Raw genomic sequence first — 21294 nt, 5'->3', positions numbered from 1 at the left:
AAATTCTCACCAAAGCCAGAGGCAGGGGAATGGGGCAGCAGTAATAATAATAATAATTATGGAATTTATTACACCCTCACTATGTGCCAGGCACTGTTCTAAGCGCTGGGGAAGATACAAGGTAATCAGGTTGGACAGTCCTTGTCCACACAGGGTTCAGTCTTAAGCCCCATTTTACAGATAAGGGAACTGAGGCATAGAGTAGAGAAGTGACTTGTCTAAGGTCACACAGCAGACAAGCGGCGAAGCCCGGATTAGAACCCATGACCTTCTGACTCCCAGGACGGTGTTTTATCCACTAGGCCATGCTTTAGCTGGAGTAGGTAAGAGAAACTATAATTTGTTATTGTGTTTGTGCCTGGCTCTCCAACTCTAAGCCTCCAGAGCCTTATGGCCTTTCAGCTGTTCCTGGAAAAAACCCAAATCTGGGGGAACTGGCTCGGATAAGGGGAGCGATTGTGGATTCTCTTCTATCCCGCTCCATTTCTTGGTGGTTGCCTTATAAGAAGTTTAGCAGTTGCTCCTGCTGCCAGTGGCTTGACCTCAGAAATATTTTTGCACAATTTCCAGGATTTAAGGGCAGGGGAGAGGGTTTGATCACTGCGCTGGCCTCCAGTCTTCTCCCTCCCCGGAATCCACTTCACCCCGCCGCCCTCACCGTTCTTCTAAAACACCGTTCTTCTCAACACGTCTGTAGTTTATGGACTTCCTGGACTGAAAACAAAACAAATAGGTGAATTAATTTGCTTTGGGGAAACGAAGGATATACTTTTTTTTTTTAAGGTTTAGGGAATAGAGCCTTTGTCAACAAAGTATGTTGAAACCTAAATTTGGAGATGCCATCTCTTGCTTTAATTTGGTTTCTTTAGCCAAACCAACAACAAAAAAATAAACCTGGCTTGGACCAAATGGTCTTTGGATAAAAGAGACTATTATTTCCATCTATAATTTAGGTTAGTCTCCCAACTCAGTTATATTGTACTCTCCCAAGTGTTCAGAAAAGTGCTCCGCACACAGTAGGCACTATGGGTGGATGATTTTTTATGGTGTTTGTTAAGCGCTTATTGTGTGCCAAGCACTGGGGTAGATACCGGCTAATCCGGATCCCACATGGGGCTCACGGTCAATCCCTATTTTACAGATGAGGAAATTTAGGCACAGAGAAGTGAAGTGACTTGCCCAAGGTCACCCAGCAGATCTGGGATTAGAACCCAGGCCTGTTCTCTATCTGCTAGGCCTCGTTGCGTCGCTTTGGTGGGTGGGTTTCTGGATGGGTAGGACAGAGCTCCTCTGATTCTTGTTCCTCAGATCCAGTGATTAGCTGCCTCCGCCATCCCCCAGTGCCCTGTAAATCAGGCCAAGCTGTGGAGGCTCCAGAAACGTGAGCCTTGCACTGCTGATAGAGTCACCCTCTCTTTAGGAATATATTTCCTGCTCACCACTTTGCAAAGTGCTCGGGTTGACAAGCCAGCCTCCTGGCTCCAGGAGAGAGTTTAGCAAAGAATGGAAATCAAGAAACGTGTCCTCAAAGGGAAATGTAGTCTGTCAGAACAGCCCGCTTTCAGGAGTTTCCTCAAGTTTACAATACGAAACTAGGTTGCCAGTTAAGATTTTATAATAGACGTTTATTTGGATAGCACACACATCTGTAGCAACTTGTTACAAATGGTCTGTTAGTCAGGTTTTCCTTCAAAGATGCCTAGCATCACCACACTTTCACAAAAATACAGGTCAGCAGGTCGTACAGATCCCCAGCTTCCACGGGTTCCTTATAACAGAATTATTTCTTGTTCCACTCTTCCCTCTCCTTTCTTTCACGAATAACCTCTTTCAGATATGGTTCAAGGTAGAATTTATCCTATGGAAAAAAAAAAACAACCAGAAACACCACTACATTTCTGTTCAAAGAGCTCAAAGAAGAATCACTAACCGACTCAACTTCCTCTTGCTCAGACTTTATGTCAAAGAGCAACTCTGTGGATCATGTTCCAAAGACGCTAGTTTGTCCAAAATACCCAAAGCTATAAAAGCCCAGGAAAAAGTTGTTTGCTGGCTTCTGGGAGGGGAAGTGTGAAGTTGAAAAAATTATATTACGGGCCCACAGTTATTTGTTCTCTCCCCCTTTAGACTGTAAACCTCACTGTGGGCAGGAAATGTGTTTGCCAACTGTTGTATTGCACTCTCTCAAGCGCTGAATACAGTGTTGTGCACATAGCCCTCGAGACATACCAGTGATGACAAAATGGGGGTTCACTCTGTTCTCCCACTTAGATTATGAGCCCCAAGTGGGACAGGGGCTGGATTCAACATAATGACCTTGTATCTACCCCAGAGCTTAGAACAGTGCTTGACACATAGTAAGTCTTTAACAAACAGTTATTAAGTTATTAGTTATCAAGGGGAGGGAGTTCTTGGCAGAAAGAGGGCACGGTCACTAATCTCAGAGGCTGATAAGATCCAGCGACCCTGCGAAAGATCCCAGCAGAGGACTCTCCGGTTTTCCGGGGCCACCTAACATTCCTGGCAAATCCATCACACAGCTCGTGGGCGGGGAGAAGGGGAAGGAAGGGAACAGGTCCTGCAGGGCTTAAAAACGTGCCCCATTTTGCTACACCTATTCAGAGTCAGAGGTTTCTGTAGCCAGGGACTGAATTCCTCCCCTTGCACTTGAATACCCTCCTTGAAAGACACACAGAGCCCCTTTCCCTCGCTCCTCTATTCGGTAGCACAGAACGGGGCTCATATTGTTTGTCTACTGCTAAAGGAGCTGCCAGCTGTTGCCTGTGTACCTTAAAGTGCCAAAGCATCTTCTTAATCTTTCCCAGTTCATGAGAAAATAAGCAAAAGGAAACCTCACCATGAAACAAAAGGGAACCTTCATTATTTGGCTTTACAAAAGACTCCCTATACCGTGAGTAGTCTGCGGGCAAGAAAGAAGGGGCTGCTCATTATATTTTTGAAATATGAAATGGCAAAATTTGATCCAAATATGAGGGGGGCGGGGAAGGGGAAGCGATAAAGGTGGAAGAAAGCAATGATGTGATGTGTCTTAGATGTGTTTTAGACTGTGAGCCCACTGTTTTTAGACTGTGAGCCCACTGTTGGGTAGGGACTGTCTCTATATGTTGCCAATTTGTACTTCCCAAGAGCTTAGTACAGTGCTCTGCACATAGTAAGCACTCAATAAATACGATTGATGATGATGATGTGTCAGGAGAAAACGACTGCAGCCAGTGGCAGGGGGATGGGGAATTTTGGAAGACCTCTAAAAGGTGGCATTATGAGCACTGACAAAATATACATATCTTATTGAGATAACCTCCTAAAAGTAGAAACTGTTCTTCTCCCACTCCCTTCTACATCACCCTGATTTGCTTCCTTTTTTCATTTCTCCTCCCAGCCCCACAGCACTTATATACATATCTGTAATGTATTTAATGTCTGTCTCCCCCCTCTAGACGGTAAGCTCACTGTGGGCAGGGAAAGTGTTGGTTTATTGTTACAGTGCACTCTCCCAAGGGCTTCGTACAGTGCTTTGCACACAGTAAGCACTCAATAAATATGATTTTAGACTGTGAGCCCACTGTTGGGTAGGGCTCTATATGTTGCCAATTTATACTTCCCAAGCACTTAGTACAGTGCTCTGCACACAGTAAGCGCTCAATAAATACGATTGATGATGATGATGATGACTGAATGAATGATTCCCCCATGCCAACATCTTCAACCACATAAAATTTTCATACCTCCTCGTATTTTGTCCACTGCTCTTTAGGCAGGATCTGATGCTTCAGGGAGAGATCAAGGGCTCTCTTGATTCGAAATATCCGATCATTATAAAGATTCTCTGGAAGTCGCCTTATGGCCTCTTTAACATCCGCAGTCTCATTTATCGTGTCATCTCGCATTAATCCTATAATAGAAGAACATTTGAAAGCGTGTCAGATGTCAGCATCAACAGCGTATTAATTCAGTTCAAAATGAAAATAATATTCATCTTGGACCTACAGCCCCAGAGGTGAAGGGAAAGATTCTTTGCAAAAGTTTTCACAGGCTGATTACTACCCCGTGCTAAAGATTGAGCTGAGGGGAAGTATTAAAAGATGTATGAAATTCGTAAGATCACCAGTTCCATAAATTTGCTCTATTAAGAAAGGCAAGACAACAAAATCAAAGTACTGCATTTAGTTTCCCATCTCAGGATCAGTTGCTTTACATTTAAGGTACAATAGGGTCTTCAATAACTCAGGTTCTCACTACACGTTTTGGAAAGAACACTGTTGGAAAATTAGGCAACGATCCTCTTCATAGAACATGATGACAATCAATCAGTTGTTTTTACTGAGCACGCACTTTGTGCATAGCACTGTACCAAGCATTTGGGACAGTAGAAGAGACAGTAGACAGAGAAGCAGCGTGGCTCGGTGGAAAAAGCCCGGGCTTTGGAGTCGGTGGTCATGGGTTCAAATCCCGGCTCCACCACTTGTCAGCTGTGTGACTTTAGGCAAGTCACAACTTCTCTGGGCCTAAGTTACCTTATCTGTAAAATGGGGATTGACTGTGAGCCCCCCGTGGGACAACCTGATTGCTCTGTAGCCTCCCGAGCGCTTAGAACAGTGCTTTGTACATAAATGCCATTATTATTATTATTATTAAAATACAATGCTATGTCAGAAGTAATGGCGGTGTGCTCATGTCCCACACTGATGCAAGACACAAACACTAAAATGCGACTTTTCTTCACTGCGGTATTCATCAAGAATACACTACTCTACCAAACATCTAGTATGCTGCTCTGCACATAGTAAGTACTCAATAAATAATAATAATAATAATGATGGCATTTATTAAGCGCTTACTATGTGCAAAGCACCGTTCTAAGCGCTGGGGAGGTTACAAGGCGATCAGGTTGTCCCACGGGGGCTCACAGTCTTAATCCCCATTTGACAGATGAGATAACTGAGGCACAGAGAAGTGACGTGACTTGCCCAAAGTCACACAGCTGACAACTGCTGGAGCCGGGATTTGAACCCATGACCTCTGACTCCAAAGCCCGGGCTCTTTCCACTGAGCCACGCTGCTTCTCACGCTGCTTCTAAATACCACTGATTGATTGCTAATCCCTGTTCCAGGAAACTGAGTCACGACATCTGACATCCTGTTTCTTTCGTTCAACCAACGGTATTTACTGAGCACTTAATCGATCAATAGTGGCATTTATTAAGTGCTTACTATGTGCCAAGCACTGTTCTAAGCGCTGAGAAGGTTACAAGGTGATCAGGCTGTCCCACGGGGGGCTCACAGACTTAATTCCCATTTTCCAGATGAGGTAACTGAGGCCCAGAGAAGTGAAGTGACTTGCCCAAAGTCACACAGCGGAGCCGGGACTTGAACCCAGGACCTCTGACTCCAAAGCTCGTGCTCCTTCCACTGAGCCACGCTGCTTCTCTGCTTACTTACTGTGTGCTTACTATGCGTACAGCACTGTACTAAGCACTTGTGCTTACTATGCGTACAGCACTGTACTAAGCACTTGGGAGAATACAACAAAATCAGCAGACGTATACCCTGCCTGTAACGAGTTTACTGTGTAGGGGTCTGTACTAAGCGCTTGGGAGACTCTAGACCACATCCAGAGTCGGTAGACACGGTCCCTGTCCAAAGAGAAACTCCTTACCACTGGCTTTAAAGCCCCCAATCCCCTTGCCTCCTCCTACTTTACCTCACTGCTCTCCTTCTGCAGCCCAGCCCGCGTTTTAGGAGCCCGGGCTTTGGAGTCAGAGGTCCTGGGTTCAAATCCCGGCTCCGCCAACTGTCAGCTGGGTGACTTTGGGCAACTCACTTCACTTCCCTGGGCCTCAGTTCCCTCATCTGGAAAATGGGGATTAAGCCTGTGAGCCCCCCCGTGGGACAACCTCATCACCTTGTAACCTCCCCAGCGCTTCGAACGGTGCTTTGCACATAGTAAGCGCTTAAGAAATGCCATCATTATTATTGAGAAGCGCGTGGCTCAGTGGAAAAGAGCACGGGCTTTGGAGTCAGAGGTCATGGGTTCAAATCCCGGCTCCGCCAATTGCCAGCTGTGTGACTTTGGGCAAGTCACTTCACTTCCCTCATCTGTAAAATGAGGATTAAGACTGTGAGCCCCCCATGGGACAACCTGATCATCTTGTAACCTCCCCAGCGCTTAGAACAGTGCTTTGCAATCAATCGTATTTATTGAGCGCTTACTGTGTGCAGAGCACTCTACTAAGCGCTTGGGAAGTTTGCACATAGTAAGCGCTAATAAATGCCATCATTATTATTATTCTCTAATGCCAGCCTACCCACTGAGCCTCGATCGTCGTTCTCACCACCAGCCTCCTGCCCATGTCTGGCCTCTATCTTGGAATTCATTCAATCGTATTTATTGAGCACTTACTGTGTGCAGGGCACTGTACTAAGCGCTTACATTCTCAAAAATCTCCAGTGGCTACCAATCTATCTGCGCATCAGGCAGAAACTCCTCACCCTGGGCTTCAAGGCTGTCCATCCATCCCCTCGCCCCCTCCTACCTCACCTCCCTTCTCTCCTTCTCCAGCCCAGCCCGCACCCTCCGCTCCTCCGCCGCTAATCTCCTCACCGTACCTCGCTCTCGCCTGTCCCGCCGTCGACCCCCGGCCCACGTCATCCCCCGGGCCTGGAATGCCCTCCCTCTGCCCACCCGCCAAGCTCGCTCTCTTCCTCCCTTCAAGGCCCTGCTGAGAGCTCACCTCCTCCAGGAGGCCTTCCCAGACTGAGCCCCTTCCTTCCTCTCCCCCTCGTCCCCCTCTTACCTCCTTCCCTTCCCCACAGCACCTGTATATATGTATATATGGTTGTACATATTTATTACTCTATTTATTTATTTATTTATTTTACTTGTACATTTCTATCCTATTTATTTAATTTTGTTGGTATGTTTGGTTCTGTTCTCTGTCTCCCCCTTTTAGACTGTGAGCCCACTGTTGGGTAGGGACTGTCTCTATGTGTTGCCAATTTGTACTTCCCAAGCGCTTAGTACAGTGCTCTGCACATAGTAAGCGCTCAATAAATACGATTGATTGATTGATTGATTACATTCCTTCTTCCTGACAGTCACGTTCCCTATCTTCAGCCTTAATAAAAGCACATCTCCGAGAGGCCTTTGCTGACTAGGCCCTCGTTTCCTCTTCTCCCACTCGGGCACCGTTTATTCGCCCCTCCCTTAGCACTTACACGCATATACGTAATTTGTTTATATTAATGTCTGCCCTATCCTGGACTGTACGCTCACTGTGGACAGGAATATGTTTACCAACTCTTATACTGTACTCTCCCCGAGTGCTCAGTACAGCGCTCTGCCCCCAGAAAAACACTCATTAAATACAACTGATTGACGGATAGCAGATTACCAGCTTGAGCGCGGGTAACCCGCATCTACTTACAGTTGTATTCTCAAGTATTTCTCGCATTGTGCCTCACATTCAGTGGGGTGGGAGGGGCAGGGGGGTTCGGTAACTACCACGGGCTGATTCCTGTGGCACCAACCAAGAGGTCGGTTTGAATTCACTCATTCATTCATTCAATCAATCAAATTCATTGAGCACTTACTATAATAATGATGGCATTTATTAAACGCTTACTATTTGCAAAGCACTGCTCTAAGCGCTGGGGAGTTTACAAGAGGTCGGTTTGAATTCACTCATTCATTCAATCAAATTCATTGAGCACTTACTATAGTAATGATGGCATTTATTAAGCGCTTACTATTTGCAAAGCACTGCTCTAAGCGCTGGGGAGTTTACAAGAGGTCGGTTTGAATTCACTCATTCAATCAAATTCACTGAGCACTGCCTATAATAATGACGGCATTATTAAGCGCTTACTATTTGCAAAGCACTGCTCTAAGCGCTGGGGAGTTTACAAGAGGTCGGTTTGAATTCACTCATTCATTCAATCAAATTCATTGAGCACTTACTATAATAATGACGGCATTTATTAAGCGCTTACTATTTGCAAAGCACTGCTCTAAGCGCTGGGGAGTTTACAAGAGGTCGGTTTGAATTCACTCATTCATTCAATCAAATTCATTGAGCACTTACTATAATAATGACGGCATTTATTAAGCGCTTACTATTTGCAAAGCACTGCTCTAAGCGCTGGGGAGTTTACGAGAGGTCGGTTTGAGTTCACTCATTCATTCAATCAAATTCATTGAGCACTTACTATAATAATGACGGCATTTATTAAGCGCTTACTATTTGCAAAGCACTGCTCTAAGCGCTGGGGAGTTTACAAGAGGTCGGTTTGAATTCACTCATTCATTCAATCAAATTCATTGAGCACTTACTATAGTAATGACGGCATTTATTAAGCGCTTACTATTTGCAAAGCACTGCTCTAAGCGCTGGGGAGTTTACAAGAGGTCGGTTTGAATTCACTCATTCATTCAATCAAATTCATTGAGCACTTACTATAATAATGACGGCATTTATTAAGCGCTTACTATTTGCAAAGCACTGCTCTAAGCGCTGGGGAGTTTACAAGAGGTCGGTTTGAATTCACTCATTCAATCAAATTCATTGAGCACTGCCTATAATAATGACGGCATTTATTAAGCGCTTACTATTTGCAAAGCACTGCTCTAAGCGCTGGGGAGTTTACAAGAGGTCGGTTTGAATTCACTCATTCATTCAATCAAATTCATTGAGCACTGACTATAATAATGACGGCATTTATTAAGCGCTTACTATTTGCAAAGCACTGCTCTAAGCACTGGGGAGTTTACGAGAGGTCGGTTTGAGTTCACTCATTCATTCAATCAAATTCATTGAGCACTTACTATAATAATGACGGCATTTATTAAGCGCTTACTATTTGCAAAGCACTGCTCTAAGCGCTGGGGAGTTTACAAGAGGTCGGTTTGAATTCACTCATTCATTCAATCAAATTCATTGAGCACTTACTATAATAATGACGGCATTTATTAAGCGCTTACTATTTGCAAAGCACTGCTCTAAGCGCTGGGGAGTTTACAAGAGGTCGGTTTGAATTCACTCATTCATTCAATCAAATTCATTGAGCACTTACTATAATAATGACGGCATTTATTAAGCGCTTACTATTTGCAAAGCACTGCTCTAAGCGCTGGGGAGTTTACAAGAGGTCGGTTTGAATTCACTCATTCAATCAAATTCATTGAGCACTGCCTATAATAATGACGGCATTTATTAAGCGCTTACTATTTGCAAAGCACTGCTCTAAGCGCTGGGGAGTTTACAAGAGGTCGGTTTGAATTCACTCATTCATTCAATCAAATTCATTGAGCACTGACTATAATAATGACGGCATTTATTAAGCGCTTACTATTTGCAAAGCACTGCTCTAAGCACTGGGGAGTTTACGAGAGGTCGGTTTGAGTTCACTCATTCATTCAATCAAATTCATTGAGCACTTACTATAATAATGACGGCATTTATTAAGCGCTTACTATTTGCAAAGCACTGCTCTAAGCGCTGGGGAGTTTACAAGAGGTCGGTTTGAATTCACTCATTCATTCAATCAAATTCATTGAGCACTGACTATAATAATGACGGCATTTATTAAGCGCTTACTATTTGCAAAGCACTGCTCTAAGCGCTGGGGAGTTTACAAGAGGTCGGTTTGAATTCACTCATTCATTCAATCAAATTCATTGAGCACTTACTATAATAATGACGGCATTTATTAAGCGCTTACTATTTGCAAAGCACTGCTCTAAGCACTGGGGAGTTTACAAGAGGTCGGTTTGAATTCACTCATTCAATCAAATTCATTGAGCACTGCCTATAATAATGACGGCATTTATTAAGCGCTTACTATTTGCAAAGCACTGCTCTAAGCGCTGGGGAGTTTACAAGAGGTCGGTTTGAATTCACTCATTCATTCAATCAAATTCATTGAGCACTTACTATAATAATGACGGCATTTATTAAGCGCTTACTATTTGCAAAGCACTGCTCTAAGCGCTGGGGAGTTTACAAGAGGTCGGTTTGAATTCACTCATTCAATCAAATTCATTGAGCACTGCCTATAATAATGACGGCATTTATTAAGCGCTTACTATTTGCAAAGCACTGCTCTAAGCGCTGGGGAGTTTACAAGAGGTCGGTTTGAATTCACTCATTCATTCAATCAAATTCACTGAGCACTTACTATAATAATTGACGGCATTTATTAAGCGCTTACTATTTGCAAAGCACTGCTCTAAGCGCTGGGGAGTTGACAAGGTGGTACTATGTGCACAGACCTGTGCTAAGCGCTTGGGAGAGTACAACAACAGACACATTCCTTGCCCACAACGAGCTCACAGTCTAGAGGGGGGAGACAGGCGTTAATAAATAAATTACAGATATATATACATATGGGCTGTGGGGATTGGAGGGAGGATGAATGACGGGATCAAGTTAGGGAGACGGAGAAGGGAGCGGGGAGGAGTGGAGGGCTTCGTCAGGGAAGGCTTCTTGGAGGAGATGCGTCTTCAATAAGACTCTGAAGCGGGGGAGAGCAATTATCTATCTGATATGATCTTCCTCTCCCCCTCGTCCCCCTCTCCATCCCCGCTCTTCTTACCTCCTTCCCTTCCCCACAGCACCTGTATATATGTATATATGTTTGCACATATTTATTACTCTATTTATTTTACTTGTACATATCTATTCTATTTTATTTTGTTAGTCTGTTTGGTTTTGTTCTCTGTCTTCCCCTTTTAGACTGCGAGCCCACTGCTGGGTAGGGACTGTCTCTATATGTTGCCAATTTGTACTTCCCAAGCTCTCAGTACAGTGCTCTGCACAAAGTAAGCGCTCAATAATGACGATTGATGATGATGATGAGGACAGAGGGCGTTTCAGGCCAAAGGTAGGATGTGGGCGAGAGGTCGGCGGTGAGACAGACGAGATCGAGATTCAGTGAGATGGTTAGCATTAGAGGAGTGGGGTGTGAGCTGGGTTGTAGTACGAGAGTGGTGAGATAGAAGGGGGCAAGGTGATTATGTGCTTTAAAGCCAATGGTGAGATGGTTTCGAAGCGGAGGTGGATGGGCAACCCCGGAGTTTCTTGAAGAGTGGGGAAACACGGTCTGAACGTTTCTAAAGGAAACTGATCCGAGCGGCAGAGTGGAGTATGGCCTGGAGGGGGGAGAGACAGAGGGCAGGGAGGTCAGCGGGGAGGCTGATACAGCAATCAAGCCGGGACAGGAGCCGTGCTTGCGCTGGTACGGCAGCAGTTTGGATGGAGACAAAGGAGATGTTGTGCAGGTAGAACTGACAGGAATTAGTGATGGCTTGAATCAATCAATCGTATTTATTGAGCGCTTACTGTGTGCAGAGCACTGCACTAAGCGCTTGGGAAGTCCAAGTTGGCAACATATAGAGACGGTCCCTACCCAACATTGGGCTCACAGTCTAAAATAGGTGGGCTGAACGAGAGAGAGGAGTCAAGGAGAATGCCACGGTTACTGGCTTGTGGGATACGAAGGACTGTCAGTACTGATGGTAAAGGGAGTGGGAGGACAGGGTTTGGCTGGGAATACAACTCTCTCCCGGAGGGCTGCCCTTTGGGGGAATTGGGTTTGCACAGCAGCCTCTCTGGAGTGAGTTCCAGGCCTCTTCCCGTTCAGGGACAACCTGGTTGCCATTCCAACAACTGTACCAAGGCTGGTATATGTAGGGGCTGCTACGAGACTGAACCAGGCCAGCCGAGCCACCGGTACATCAGTCAGTCAATCGTATTTATTGGGCACTTACCCTGTGCAGAGCACTGTACTAAGTGCTTATATAACAAGACGCATTCCCTGCCCACAGCGAGCTTCCGCGGCAATCTGTTTGAAAATATCTCTACCAAGGGGCAGAGGTAACGCCATCCTAGAAACTACAAAAGAAAAAACGTGCACGGCCTAATGGCCCTGGCAGCTCCCTGTGGGTGGGGAACGCATCTACCAAATCTGTTGTACTGCACTCTCCCAAGAGCTTAGTACACTTCCCTGCACACTGTAAGCGCTCTTAGAATACCACTGATCGAGACACACCGCCAAACTTAGAAATCCTTCTAGAATAATAATAATGATGATGATGGCATTTATTAAGCGCTTACTATGTGCAAAGCACTGTTCTAAACTAATGACCCCATTCAGTCCGAAGCCTGAATGTAAGACATGGCTTCATAAGCTCCTTGGCGTCAGGGATTAGGTCTCACGCTAAACCGCGCTCTCCCGAGGGCTTAAAACGGGGCTATTCACACAGCTTCATAGTAATCAGAATCAGAATCAATCAATCGTATTTATTGAGCGCTTACTGTGTGCAGAGCACTGTACTAAGCGCTCGGGAAGGACAAGTTAGCAACCTATAGAGACGGTCCCTACCCAACAGTGGGCTCACAGGCTAGAAGGGGGAGACAGAGAACAAAACCAAACATATTAACGAAATAAAATGAATAGAATAGATATGTACAAGCAAAACAAATAAATACATAGAGTAATAAATATGTACAAACATATATACAGGATATATACTGTATATATATACACACACATATATATATATGTGTGTATATATATATATATATATACCGACTTGCACTTCCCAAGTGCTTAGTACAGTGCTCTGCACACAGTAAGCGCTCAATAAACACGATTGATTGATTGATATATACATATATACAGGAGAAGGCAATCAGAAGGCAATGCTCACGGGAAAAACCTAAACTGTAAACTCACTGTGGGCAGGGAACGCGCCTAACAACTCTGTAACAATGTACTCTCCCAAACGCTTAGTACGGCGCTCTACACACTGTAAGCACTCAGTGAGTACAATGAATGCTTTTTTACGGTATTTGTTAAGCGTTTACAATCGCCAGGCAATCGGGGAAGCAGTGTGGCACAGTGGAAAGAGCCCGGGCTTTGGAGTCAGAGGTCGTGGGTTCAAATCCCGGCTCCGCCACTCGTCAGCTGTGTGACGTTGGGCAAGTCGCTTCACTTCTCTGGGCCTCAGTTCCCTCACCTGGAAAATGGGGATGAAGACTGTGAGCCCCTCGTGGGACAACCGGATTACCCTGTACCTACCCCAGCGCTTAGAACAGTGCTTTGCACATAGTAAGCGCTTAACAAATATCAACATTATTATTATTATTATTATTAAGCACTGGGGTAGATACAAGCTACGCAGGTTGGCCACAGTCCATGTCCTACCTGGGGCTCACAGTCTTAATCCCCACTTTACAGCTGAGGCAACTGAGGCCCAGAGAAATCAAGCGACTTGCCCAAAGTCACACAGCAGACAAGCAGGGGAGCCGGGATTAGAAACCAGGTCCTTCCGACTCCCAGGCTCTATCCGCTAGGCTACTCCGCTTCTCTTCTGCATGGACCACACTTTGGGAAAAAGAGAAAGCTGCTTACCGAGTTTGTTGAATCCTGCAGCATTGTAGTACCATTTGCGAATGCCATCCAGCCATCGGCTAGACGCTGAAACTGAAAGGGCTGCACGTTAGTCATCTTTTCATGAATTACAGAAGCCGCGCACGCACTCGCTATGTAATCAATCAATCGTATTTATCGAGCGCTTACTGTGTGCAGAGCACTGTACTAAGCGCTTGGGAAGGACAAGTTGCCAACATATAGAGCCCAACAGTGGGCTCACGGAACACAACCCCTGCCCCTCAAAATCGGGCGCCTGCTTTTCTAACAAGTGTGTACTACGCTTAAGTATCGTAATTTACCGCACCTTTCCGATGACTACACACACAACACACACCATTTGGGCAATCATCGTGAAGGTGCGATAATACACTTATGTTACAAATAAAATACAGGTTTTTCTGAAACGTGTATACCCTACAACGGCACGGCCTGCCATTTCGGACAAAGCAACATTTTATCCCAATCTGGGGTCCAGGTAATTGGGAACAGGCGTTTGGTCAAGCTGGACAATTAGAAAGAATCAAACATTTCCCAATAACACAGTAATCCTTTACATTCTTTTTTTTTTTAATGGCATTTATTAGGCGCTTACTATGTGCAAAGCACTGTTATTTCCCCCAGTGCTTTGAACAGCGCTCGGCACCTAGTAAGCGCTTAACAAATGCTATTATTGTTATTATATTATTAAGCGCTTAGCAGGTGCCAAGCACTGTTCTAAGCACTGGAGTAATAATAATAATAATAATGGCATTTATTAAGCACTTACTATGTGCAAAGCACTGTTCTAAGCGCTGGGGGGAATACAAGGTGATCACGTTGTCCCCTGTGGGGCTCACAGTCTTCATCCCCATTTTACAGATGAGGGAACTGAGGCCCAAATAATAATGATAATAATAATAATGGCATTTATTAAGCGCTTACTATGTGCAAAGCACTGTTCTAAGCGCTGGGGGGAATACAAGGTGATCACGTTGTCCCCTGTGGGGCTCACAGTCTTCATCCCCATTTTACAGACTGAAGCTCAGAGAAGTGAAGTGACTTGCCCAAGGTCACACAGCAGACACCTGGGGGAGTCGGGATTAGAACCCATGACCTCTGACTCCCAAGCCCGTGCTCTTTCCACTGAGCCACGCTGCAAGGTAATCAGGTTGTCCCCGGTGGGGCTCCCAGTCTTCACCCCCATTTTACGGATGAGGTAACTGAGGCACGGAGAAGTGAAGCTGCCTGCCCAAGGTCACACAGCAGGCAAGTGGCGGAGCCAGGATTCAAGTGCTTAGTCCAGTGCTCTGCACATAGTAAGCGCTCAATAAAGACGACTGAATGAATGAATTAGAACCCATGACCTCTGACTCCCAATAATAATATTTGTTAATGACATCTGGAATGACCTTGAATCCCCCAGCGCTTAGAACAGTGCTTGGCACATAGTAAGTGCCTAACAAATGCTATTATCATTATTACATTATTAAGCGCTTACTAGGTACCGAGCACTGTTCTAAGCGCTGGGGTAGGTCCAAGGGAATCAGGTTGTCCCCCGTGGGGCCCACAGTCTTCATCCCCATTTTACAGATGAGGTAACTGAGGCACAGAGAAGTGAAGTTGCCTGCCCAAGGTCACACAGCAGACAAGTGGCAGAGCCAGGACTCAAGCGCTTAGTCCAGTGCTCTGCACACAGTAAGCGCTCAATAAATACGACTGAATGAATGAATTAGAACCCATGACCTCTGGCTCCCAATAATGATAATGGCATTTGTTAATGTCATCTGGAATGACCTTGAATCCCCCCAGCACTTAGAACAGTGCTTGACACATTGTATTATTGTATTATTAAGTGCTTACTATGTGCTGAGCACTGTTCTAAGCGCTGGGGTAGGTACAAGGTAATCATCTTGTCACATGTGGGGCTCACACTCTTAATCCCCATTTTATAGATGAGGTCACCGAGGCCCAGAGACGTGCTTTGCACATAGTAAGCGCTTAATAAATGCCATCATCATTATTATTGTCAGCTGTGTGACTTTGGGCAAGTCACTTCCCTTCTCTGGGCCTCAGTGACCTCATCTGGAAAGTGGGGATAAAGACTTTGAGACCCCCGTGGGTCAACCTGATCACCTTTTTTTTTTTTAAATGGAATTTATTAATTGCTTACTATGTGCAAAGCACTGTTCTATGCGCTGGGGAGGTTACAAGGTGGTCAGGTTGAGCCACGGGGGGGGGGGGGTCACAGTCTTCATCCCCATTTTACAGATGAGGTCACTGAGGCCCAGAGAAGCGAAGTGCTTGCTCTGCACACAGTAAGCGCTCAATAAATACAACTGAATGAAGTGACTTGCCCAAAGTCACCCAGCTGACAAGTGTCAGGCCTGGGATTTGAACCCATGACCTCGTAACCTCCCCAGCACTTAGAACAGTGCTTTGCACATAGTACGTGCTTCATAAATGCCCTCATTATTATTATTATTAAGTGACTTGCCCAAAGTCACCCAGCTGACGAGTGTCAGGCCTGGGATTTGAACCCATGACCTTGTAACCTCCCCAGTGCTTAGAACAGTGCTTTGCACACAGTAAGCGCTTCATAAATGCCCTCATTATTATTATTATTACTAAGTGGCTTGCCCAAAGTCACCCATCTGACGAGTGTCAGGCCTGGGATTTGAACCCATGACCTCGTAACCTTCCCAGCGCTTAGAACAGTGCTCTACACACAGTAAGTGCTTCATAAATGCCCTCATTATCATTATTAAGTGACTTGCCCAAAGTCACCCATCTAACGAGTGGCGGGGCTGGGATTTGAACCCACGACCTCGTAACCTCCCCAGCACTTAGAACAGTGCTTTGCACACAGTAAGCGCTTCATAAATGCCCTCATTATTATTATTATTATTAAGTGACTTGCCCAAAGTCACCCAGCTGACGAGTGGCAGGGCTGGGATTTGAACCCACGACCTTGTAACCTCCCCAGCGCTTAGAACAGTGCTTTACGCACAGTAAACGCTTCATAAACGCCATCATTATTATTATACGCATTATTGATGTGCTTAGAACAGTGCTTTGCATTCATTCATTCATTCACTCAATCACATTTATGGAGCGCTTACTGTGTGCAGAGCACTGTACTAAGCGCTTGGGAAGTCCAAGTTGGCAGCCTATAGAGATGGTCCCTACCCAACAGCGGGCTCACAGTCTAGAAGGGGGAAACAGAGAACAAAACAAAACACAATAACCAAATAAAATAAATAGAATAAATATGTACAAGTAAAATAGAGTAATAAATATGTACAAACATATATATATATATAGTAAGCACATAGTAAGTGCTTCATACAATACGATCACCTCCCTTCTCTCCTTCTACTGCCCAGCCCGCACCCTCCGCTCCTCCACCACTAATCTCCTCACTGTACCTCGCTCTCACCCGTCCCGCCATCGACCCCCGGCCCACGTCATCCCCCGGGCCTGGAATGCCCTCCCTCTGCCCATCCGCCAAGCTAGCTCTCTTACTCCCTTCAAGGCCCTGCTGAGAGCTCACCTCCTCCAGGAGGCCTTCCCAGACTGAGCCCCTTCTTTCCTCTCCCCTCGTCCCCCTCTCCATCCCCCCGTCTTACCTCCTTCCCTTCCCCACAGCACCTGTATATATGTATATATGGTTGTACATATTTATTACTCTATTTATTTATTTATTTATTTATTTTACTTGTACATTTCTATCCTACTTATTTTATTTTGTTGGTATGTTTGGTTCTGTTCTCTGTCTCCCCCTTTTAGACTGTGAGCCCACTGTTGGGTAGGGACTGTCTCTATGTGATGCCAATTTGTACTTCCCAAGCGCTTAGTACAGTGCTCTGCACATAGTAAGCGCTCAATAAATACGATTGATTGATTGATTGATTGATTGATAAATGCCATCATTACTGTTATTAAGTGGCTTGCCCAAAGATAAATGCCCTCATTATTATTATTATTAAGTGACTTGCCCAAAGTCACCCAGCTGACGAGTGTCAGGCCTGGGATTTGAACCCATGACCTCGTAACCTCCCCCGCGCTTAGAACAGTGCTTTGCACACAGTAAGCGCTTCATAAATGCCCTCATTATTATTAAGTGACTTGCCCAGAGTCACCCATCTAACGAGTGTCAGGCCTGGGATTTGAACCCATGACCTCGTAACCTCCCCAGGGCTTAGAACAGTGCTTTGCACACAGTAAGCGCTTCATAAATGCCCTCATTGTTATTATCATTATTAAATGACTTGCCCAAAGTCACCCATCTAACGAGTGTCGGGCCTGGGATTTGAACTCATGACCTCGTAACCTCCCCAGCGCTTAGAACAGTGCTTTGCACACAGTAAGCGCTTCATAAATGCCCTCATTATTATTATTAAGTGACTTGCCCAAAGTCACCCAGCTGACGAGTGGCGGGGCTGGGATTTGAACCCATGACCTTGTAACCTCCCCAGCGCTTAGAACAGTGCTTTGCACACAGTAAGCACTTCATAAATGCCCTCATTATTATTATTATTAAGTGACTTGCCCAAAGTCACCCAGCTGACGAGTGGCAGGGCTGGGATTTGAACCCACGACCTCGTAACCTCCCCAGCGCTTAGAACAGTGCTTTGCGCACAGTAAGCGCTTCATAAATGCCATCACTATTATTATACGCATTATTGATGTGCTTAGAACAGTGCTTTGCATTCACTCATTCAATCACATTTATGGAGCGCTTACTGTGTGCAGAGCACTGTACTAAGCGCTTGGGAAGTCCAAGTTGGCAGCCTATAGAGACGGTCCCTACCCAACAGCGGGCTCACAGTCTAGAAGGGGGAGACAGAGAACAAAACAAAACACAATAACCAAATAAAATAAATAGAATAAATAGGTACAAGTAAAATAGAGTAATAAATATGTACAAACATCATCATCAATCGTATTTATTGAGCGCTTACTATGTGCAGAGCACTGTATAGAAAGCACATAGTAAGTGCTTCATAAATGCCATCATTATTATTACTAAGTGGCTTGCCCAAAGATAAATGCCCTCATTATTATTATTGACTTGCCCAAAGTCACCCAGCTGACGAGTGTCAGGCCTGGGATTTGAACCCATGACCTCGTAACCTCCCCAGCACTTAGAACAGGGCTTTGCACACAGTAAGCGCTTCATAAATGCCCTCATTATTACTATTATTATTATTATTAAATGACTTGCCCAAAGTCACCCAGCTAACGAGTGGTGGGGCTGGGATTTGAACCCATGACCTTGTAACCTCCCCAGCGCTTAGAACAGGGCTTTGCACCCAGTAAGCGCTTCATAAATGCCCTCATTATTATCATTATTAAGTGACTTGACCAAAGTCACCCAGCTGACGAGTGGTGGGGCTGGGATTTGAACCCATGACCTTGTAACCTCCCCAGCGCTTAGAAAGTCACCCAGCTGACACCCAAAGTCACCCAAAGTCACCCAGCTGACAAGTGTCAGGCCTGTTTGCCAGGCCTATTTGAACCCGTGACCTTGTAACCTCCCCAGCGCTTAGAACAGGGCTTTGCACACAGTAAGCGCTTCATAAATGCCCTCATTATTATTATCATTAAGTGCGTTGCCCAAAGTCACCCAGCTGACGAGTGGTGGGGCTGGGATTTGAACCCATGACCTTGTAACCTCCCCAGCGCTTAGAACAGGGCTTTGCACATAGTACGCACTTCATAAATGCCCTCATTATTATTAAGTGACTTGCCCCAAGTCACCCAGCTGACGAGTGGCGGGGCTGGGATTTGAACCCATGACCTCGTAACCTCCCCAGCGCTTAGAACAGGGCTTTGCACCCAGTAAGCGCTTCATAAATGCCCTCATTATTATCATTATTAAGTGACTTGACCAAAGTCACCCAGCTGACACGTGTCAGGCCTGGGATTTGAACCCATGACCTTGTAACCTCCCCAGCGCTTAGAACAGGGCTTTGCACACAGTAAGCGCTTCATAAATGCCCTCATTATTACTATTAAAGTGACTTGCCCAAAGTCACCCAGCTGACGAGTGGCGGGGCTGGGATTTGAACCTATGACCTCGTAACCTCCCCAGCGCTTAGAACAGTGCTTTGCACACAGTAAGCGCTTCATAAATGCCCTCATTATTATTATTATTATTATTACTAAGTGGCTTGCCCAAAGTCACCCAGCTGATGAGTGTCAGGCCTGGGATTTGAACCCATGACCTCGTAACCTCCCCAGCGCTTAGAACAGTGCTTTGCACATAGTACGCACTTCATAAATGCCCTCATTATCATTATTAAGTGACTTGCCCAAAGTCACCCAGCTGACGAGTGGCGGGGCTGGGATTTGAACCCATGACCTCGTAACCTCCCCAGCGCTTAGAACAGGGCTTTGCACACAGTAAGCGCTTCATAAATGCCCTCATTATTATTATCATTAAGTGAGTTGCCCAAAGTCACCCAGCTGACGAGTGGCGGGGCTGGGATTTGAACCCATGACCTTGTAACCTCCCCAACGCTTAGAACTGTGCTTTGCACACAGTAAACGCTTCATAAATGCCCTCATTATTATTATTAAGTGACTTGCCCAAAGTCACCCAGCTGACGAGTGGGAGGGCTGGGATTTGAACCCATGACCTTGTAACCTCCCCAGCGCTTAGAACAGGGCTTTGCACACAGTAAGCGCTTCATAAATGCCCTCATTATTATTAAGTGACTTGCCCAAAGTCACCCAGCTGACGAGTGGCGGGGCTGGGATTTGAACCCACGACCTCGTAACCTCCCCAGCGCTTAGAACAGGGCTTTGCACACAGTAAACGCTTCATAAATGCCCTCATTATTATTGACTTGCCCAAAGTCACCCAGCTGACGAGTGGCGGGGCTGGGATTTGAACCCACGACCTCGTAACCTCCCCAGCGCTTAGAACAGGGCTTTGCACACAGTAAACGCTTCATAAATGCCCTCATTATTATTAAGTGACTTGCCCAAAGTCACCCAGCTGACGAGTGGCGGGGCTGGGATTTGAACCCACGACCTCGTAACCTCCCCAGCGCTTAGAACAGGGCTTTGCACACAGTAAGCGCTTCAGAAATGCCCTCATTATTATTATCATTATTATTATTATTAAGTGGCTTGCCCCAAGTCACCCAGCTGACGAGTGGCGGGGCTGGGATTTGACGGGGCGGGCCCGTGACCTTGGACGCCACTGCGCATGCGCCGCCCGCCCCCGGCCCTGCCCGGCCCGGCCCCGGCCCCGGCCCCGGCCCCGGAGGTGTCCGTGTCGGAGCGGCGGGGTGTCGGGGACGAGGGGGACGAGGGGGACGAGGGGGTCCCGGTGCCCCCCGTGCCCGGTCTGCCCTCCGACCCGCCCGGTCACCTCAGCCGCCTCACCCGGGGCTCTGGCCGCCATCTTCCTCACGGCCGGGCGCTTGGGCTGCTGGGTAAAAGGGGAGGTGGCCGTCGGAGGTCACGTGGGGGGAGGGAGCCAATAGGACGAGGGAGGGGCGGGGCCACGGCCAGAGGGGGCGGGGCCACGGCGACAGGGCCAGCCTGAAAGGCCGGGGCTAGTCATAGTAACAGTCATTCATTCATTCATTCATTCATTCATTCATTCATTCATTCATTCATTCATTCATTCATTCATTCATTCATTCATTCATTCATTCATTCATTCATTCATTCATTCATTCATTCATTCATTCATTCATTCATTCATTCATTCATTCATTCATTCATTCAGACTGTGAGCCCACTGTTGGGTAGGGACCGTCTCTATATGTTGCCAATTTGTACTTCCCAAGCGCTTAGTACAGTGCTCTGCACATAGTAAGCGCTCAATAAATACAATTGATGATGCTG

At 46.0% G+C, this 21294-nt stretch overlaps 1 protein-coding gene across 1 annotated transcript; it reads right to left on the bottom strand.

Moving 5' to 3' along the window:
• Window positions 1-1604: 1604 nt before the first annotated feature.
• On the bottom strand, window positions 1605-20879 carry LOC119926933 (cytochrome b-c1 complex subunit 7). The gene is made up of 4 exons (XM_038745408.1): window positions 20827-20879; window positions 13432-13503; window positions 3747-3913; window positions 1605-1858 (listed from the first exon to the last, which is right to left on the bottom strand). The coding sequence occupies exons 1-4, from the start codon at window positions 20843-20845 to the stop codon at window positions 1781-1783; spliced, it is 336 nt and encodes a 111-aa protein (XP_038601336.1). The 5' UTR covers window positions 20846-20879; the 3' UTR covers window positions 1605-1780.
• Between the last annotated feature and the right edge of the window lie 415 nt (window positions 20880-21294).

Source organism: Tachyglossus aculeatus, chromosome 4 (assembly GCF_015852505.1).
Source record: "Tachyglossus aculeatus isolate mTacAcu1 chromosome 4, mTacAcu1.pri, whole genome shotgun sequence".
NCBI classification, from domain to species: Eukaryota; Metazoa; Chordata; class Mammalia; order Monotremata; family Tachyglossidae; genus Tachyglossus; species Tachyglossus aculeatus.
Note: the sequence above shows the minus strand (reverse complement) of the source record. Positions and strands in the feature narration are given on the sequence as shown.